Source organism: Silene latifolia, chromosome 11, assembly GCF_048544455.1.
Source record: "Silene latifolia isolate original U9 population chromosome 11, ASM4854445v1, whole genome shotgun sequence".
Lineage (NCBI taxonomy): Eukaryota > Viridiplantae > Streptophyta > Magnoliopsida > Caryophyllales > Caryophyllaceae > Silene > Silene latifolia.
Window position 1 is genome coordinate 115,601,175 of NC_133536.1, and position 5,940 is coordinate 115,607,114.

At 36.2% G+C, this 5,940-nt stretch overlaps 1 protein-coding gene across 1 annotated transcript; it reads right to left on the reverse strand.

The window, feature by feature from the left end:
• Positions 1 to 223: 223 nt before the first annotated feature.
• LOC141613840 (uncharacterized) lies at positions 224 to 553 on the reverse strand. Its single transcript, XM_074432583.1, has one exon. It carries the CDS (start codon positions 551 to 553, stop codon positions 224 to 226), a length of 330 nt encoding a protein of 109 aa, XP_074288684.1.
• Between the last annotated feature and the right edge of the window lie 5,387 nt (positions 554 to 5,940).

The following is a 5,940-nucleotide window of genomic DNA, read 5'->3' on the forward strand; positions in this document are numbered from 1 at the left end:
TACTTGAAGTCTTTGGAGGATCATCCTATTACTCATCATAGCTCAAGAACAAGTGAAGGTAGGAGACCTTACTTTTGCCCATAAATCCGAAATTTACAATGTAAGGGACATTGTTTTCTTATAAATCTTTTATTTTGTTATGCATGCACTAGATCTAAAGAACAAATATTTAAGAAGTTAATTAGTTCACCATTAGAGGAGTCTAATAATAGGTATATAAACCTTACACCCATATTATGAGTTTAGGACGTATCAAAAGTTCAGCTAAATCACTGTCGGGCTTAATTCGAGAGCAGATGGAGTCCTCCGTTACATTAACGGAAATTCCAAACTTGGAATGAGCTGTTACACCACCCGGTATCAAAGTTGCTGCAATTCCACTTGACGCAATAGCCACAACAATATCGCCCTTACTTCTGAAACCGGCACACAAAGCGGTCCAAAGGAACGTTTTCCCAGTTCCACCATATCCATAAACGACGAACACCCCTCCTTTTTTATTTAAAGCAGCTTCCATAACTTCATTATACACCAACCTCTGTTCGTCAGTCATTGAAGATAGCTGAATCTCATGTTCTTCACTCAAGGACTGTCTATCGTACGACAATTGCATCCATGACTAAACTATTTCGATGATGTGCCGTTGCAGACATGTCTGGGAACGACATTCCCTCAAATCGACGAAGTGAACTACCATTTATTTGAAGAGAATTTTCAATATCAATAAGTGCATAATTTTGCAACTCTTCATCGGTAAGCTGTAAATCTGTGGTTAAAAAAGTCGCAATATTATCTATGTGATTTTATATACTGCAACAATAAATGTTTACTATTAAGTAAAGACACACCTTGATTGTTAAGAACAGTGCGTTGCCTATGAAGGATGTCGTCGGATAGCAGTTGCCAAGTTTCGTCCCAGACTCTGCTCGGCATAGACAAAGTGCCACAAAATAATAACGTCGCGAACAGATTTCTCAAGTAGAAGCAAGACCCCCAATCAGCTGCTTCGTTGATAGCTGCAATATACTCTCGATCATCACCAATTAAACCCAATGCATAACATGCTTCTCTAAATGTCAGATGAACAAAATCGTTCAAAGTCCTAATATCCTCAAAATAGTTTGGTCCTTTAACGTGATTCAACAGTACTCTCATGAAATACAACTCACCATATTGCGGCGGAACGTGAACCAACCTACCAATTGTAAATCCTTTTTTCCTAAGGCTACATTCACGACTTTCTTTTTCCAAACAAATTTGGTTGGAAATTCACAGTATAATAATTCTTTAGCAACCTGCATCTCTCGTACTGTCGAATTATTACAGCCCATCTAATTAAGAAATTGTGACACCCGATCGAAGTATTTTCTACGACCTCATCAACCCAATCATCATCATAGAACACAAAAGGTTGCTTGTCTGGAAGATGGTATTGTAGCCTTTCAACAGCAGGAGTTCTGTAGTGGATATCAAACCCAAATATTCTCCAAGCGGCTTCACATGCAGAGAGAAATCGACAATCGTAAAACCTCTTAATCTCATCAAATCGACCAGGGCCCTCCTCATTATGACGTGTGTAAGACGACTGTATGGGAACTCAGCAGAGCCCTTGTTAATGTACTTAAATAGGTACTTTATGGATCTAGATTGATTACTCCATTCGACATTGATATGAGCCCGATATTTCAACAACAACTGAGAGTTATATGGAATGACAAAATCATTTCCCAGGGGCACATCATCCTTATTCACCGTAACTCCTTTCTTGCATCTCTTGTATATAGGGTACCGATCACCGTCAACCGTTGTTCTCTCAGTGCACGGCTTTGGGTAATATTTTAAGCACTTGTCTCCGACCATACACGTTGATGAGGGCTTTGCTTTACCACATGGTCCATGAAGCATATACTCGCAAACAACACTATGTAAGACGAGATCTATAGCCGGATCAGGAATCTCCGCGGAAAAGATGTTGTCGACATCTGCTGCTTTAGGGAATTTGTCCTCCCGATGTAGGAACAATACTATATGGGCATGAGGGAGTCCACGTTTTTGAAATTCAATAGTATAGACGACTACAAACAAACGTAAATAAATGTCATTAGATTTTTGTACAGTAATGCTATGTAATAAACGATATATTAAGTTAAAAGATTAGCAATTGGTAGTACCTCCTCGCGCTCTTCCAAAAATATGTCGATCCTTTAAGTCCCTAATGAACTCATCGAGCTTCATTTTAAAGACGCGACACACAATATCTGGACGGTCCTCGGGTCACAAGCCTCTTTTAGAAACAAATCGTACTATTTCCGGCCACTTTGGATTACAGGTGAAAGTGATGAATAAATCTGGATAACCAAACCACTTACAAATAGTCATGGTATAAAGGAAATTTGCTTTTTTCCACTTGTCACCTCCGGGGAATGAAGCAGGCACGATAAACAGAGTACCCGCCGAAGATGGCTCAACATCTCCTCTTCCTACAACATTTGAGAGGTTCTTATAATTATCAACTCGAAGTCGATCTTGGTTAAAACGAATGAAATTGAGCCTATCCGATTCGACCAGCATATAACAATCAACTAAAAATTGGTGGAATGCCTTACCAGATAATAAGATCGTTGGAAATTCAACATCTGGTGGTCTCTCTAAAATATGATAAGTAAACCACTCCCTACACATTGTTTCTTCACGTGGTTGGTCACTCGTCCTAACACCAATAGAATATGCACTATGTAAGATACCGGGCCTATACCCATCTTCTCCTGATGGAATTAACAAAGGATATTGTAGGGGGGTGTATAAAGGGTGCAACTCAGATATCCGCTGTAACCACCACACGACCTTCTGACAATAATATCTCGCTTCTTCATATGTGGACCAATATCTCCCTCAATTAAAGCGGCTACCTCTGAAACTGTTGGAAGATTATAAGTTCTTCCATCACTTAATCTCCTTGAAATAAGTTTGATACTCACTTCACTGTCTGTATTTACAGTCAGTCTATCCCTAACCATCCTAAATGTCATTGCAATTGTATTGTGATAGTCAATCATATTTTCCAACAATCGTATTAACTCCTCATTGAACCTTGATGGATCCCCTGGACTACAATTTAAAATGAAATTATTGCCTACGAAAAAAATATTATAAAAAAAATTATTACCGAAAGAAAATATATTTACCTAATGGCATTTTTTCGATTGTGAACTTCCTCTTCCGTGTCATATATGTAAAGTTGACAGAACATAGGCCTTGCATCTCCGGTCGGTACCAAAGTCCCTATCCGATGACAATTTTAACCTCCCATCCTAAAGGTGTACGGTCCTCTACCTTGATTGATTGAATGATCGATTTTACCGCCCATAGAAGTGAATGAGAATATCGAGTTATAAGCTCCAATGTTTTCCCTATAATGCTTGCTAAATCGATGCTGACCGGTCAACAACGACTTTAGAAGTTCAGGCGGCTGCTGTAGAAATGGGAGTTCAACTTTTCCATCAAAACAACAAAGTGAGAACTTAGGACGTCTTGTACCACGTCGTTTATCTTTTCTCTCCTCAAACCACATCAACGCGTGACATTTCTCGCACTCATATCCTGCATCTCCGCAGTCCCAATATCTTTCCCATGCTAAGCAGTTTTGAAAACAAAATTCAGAAATTGAGACATAAAAATTAGACTACAATAACCAAAGCATTTTGCAATTCTAATTAAAAAATAAAAAGTCATGAATGAACTAACCATCATTATTTAACGGCACAAAAGTATTTTGCTGAGTTCTCGAAGATTCTACATGTGAATAGAATGCATTAAAAACACAACTACCGGGTCATTGTTCACTTCGATTTACAGACGGATTCACTTCACTGAAAGCTTCACCATATTCAGCACATAGATCTCTCACTAAGTGCTCAACAACATCGGTCGGACTACATATAAGTTCTACACAACGTTTTTAATAAAAATTAAGACTTTCACGAACGTTAGTAAATGTTAAATGTAAAAAATTAAATATAGATATATACCTGTCACGTTGGAGGTTGCTGGTGTAAAATTGACCGTAGTTTGAGAAACGTCATTATGAACATTACCAACACGTTTCTAAGAGAATCGCGACAGTCTTTTTTCTCTTACCGTTCTCGCTCGTAACTGATTAGGTGTTAGAATAAGAGTGTTGGCATATGATGGAGTAGGATCATTAGAAGCATTACTTGGCGGGGTTGTTATCACTATCTGTTCACTTGCGTTTGTTCTTCTGCTTCGATGACATGGGGTATGAGAAACTGAAATTTTCACAAATGGTAATGTCGTATTAAAAATTTTTTAAAACAACAAATGAAAAAAGGATAAAAATAAAAATTGAAAAACTTGAATATATGTATTAAAATATTAACAATTAAAAATAAAGAAGTATCGTTCGTAATGTCAGATAGCGGTACTCGAGGATTTGACATTGATTGTTGCGTATTGTCCGTAATCATCAAGTTTCTTTGTGGTATCTGAACACCTATATTCGTCAAGCATAACGGCAAAGACGAATTATGTCAAACTTTATGTTTTAATGTACTTTTTCAAAGCGTAAATTACGTGGACCGTATGTAAACACATCCCGAACAAACATAAAAGGCCACACGATATCAAAGTTGGGCTGACAACAATACAAATTGGGCTCAAGCCATGTAGATTTCACGTCCAGCCCAAGTTCATAAAAACCCTAATAATAACTCCTACTATATATACCCATCCCCACCCCTGAAACCCTAATTTTCCCGTCTCAAATTCCATTACATGCCTCCATCTTTCTCTCCCCCTCTCTCTACTTCACTCTCCGACTAAAAAACTTAGTTCTCTCACTAAAAATTGCACACTCCCATCTCCTCCCTCGTGCTCCCTATTTCAGATTAGCAACCCTTCATTCTCCTACCTCTTCTTCCCGCATGCAGACGGTCATCTATGAAGATGGTGAAGGTTTCCAAATCTGGTTCTTAGGAGCGTTAATTGAAGATGTTCTATTAATGGTAAGTTCAATTTTCCTCTCTTCTTTTATGTTATTTCCGCCGCATAATAAATTGATTTCAAATTATTTTCGAGTTTTCTAAAATGGTTGTTTATATTGTTACATCTATCAATTGTATGACGTTTTTGAGTTAAGAATGCTAATTAGAAAATCAACATAGAAATAATTATTTAAGATCAATTTCACTGCTTGCATATTTAGAATGATTTTTTATTAGATCTATGAGTGTATTAGATTTACACATGCTATTAACAATTTAAAATCATCTTTTGTTAATATTTATTGCATTTTTTTCGTAATTTAGTAGATTTGTTTGATTAGGGATCTAAATAATGCAAAATGATCTGTGCGTTTTTTTTTTTGGTTAATTTTTATTGCGCTTATTGAAGATGTTCTATTCATGCCGTTTTGTTAATATTAATTGCGTTAATATGAAAATGATGATTTAGAATTTTTTTTTAAACACCAGTAGTCTTCGTATAAGTTCATAATTATAGATCTGTGCTTTGTTGCTTGTTTTTTGAATTGGAAATTATTAATTCTGACTATTAGATCTGTGGTGTTTTATTGTTTTTCGAGTACTCATAGATCTATGATTGTCAACCAAAATAATGTACATGCAAGTTTATTTGAGATATTTTAAAAACCCAGTCATTCAAGTATGCTGCGTTTTGGTGATTTTACAAATAAAAACCCTAGATTCATTTATTAAAATTCCATACTGTCACATTACTCATATTTTGAGACGTCTTTTGGTGTTTATAATGAATATCATAAAGTTGTACATTTATGTGCATTAATTCGTTTCCTGTTTTCAATGAATTCATATGATAATGTTGTCCATTTAATTGCATATATTAATGATTCAATTTGTTGTAATTTTCAAAATTAATTTCACCATTTTTATTCAAACTATTGTT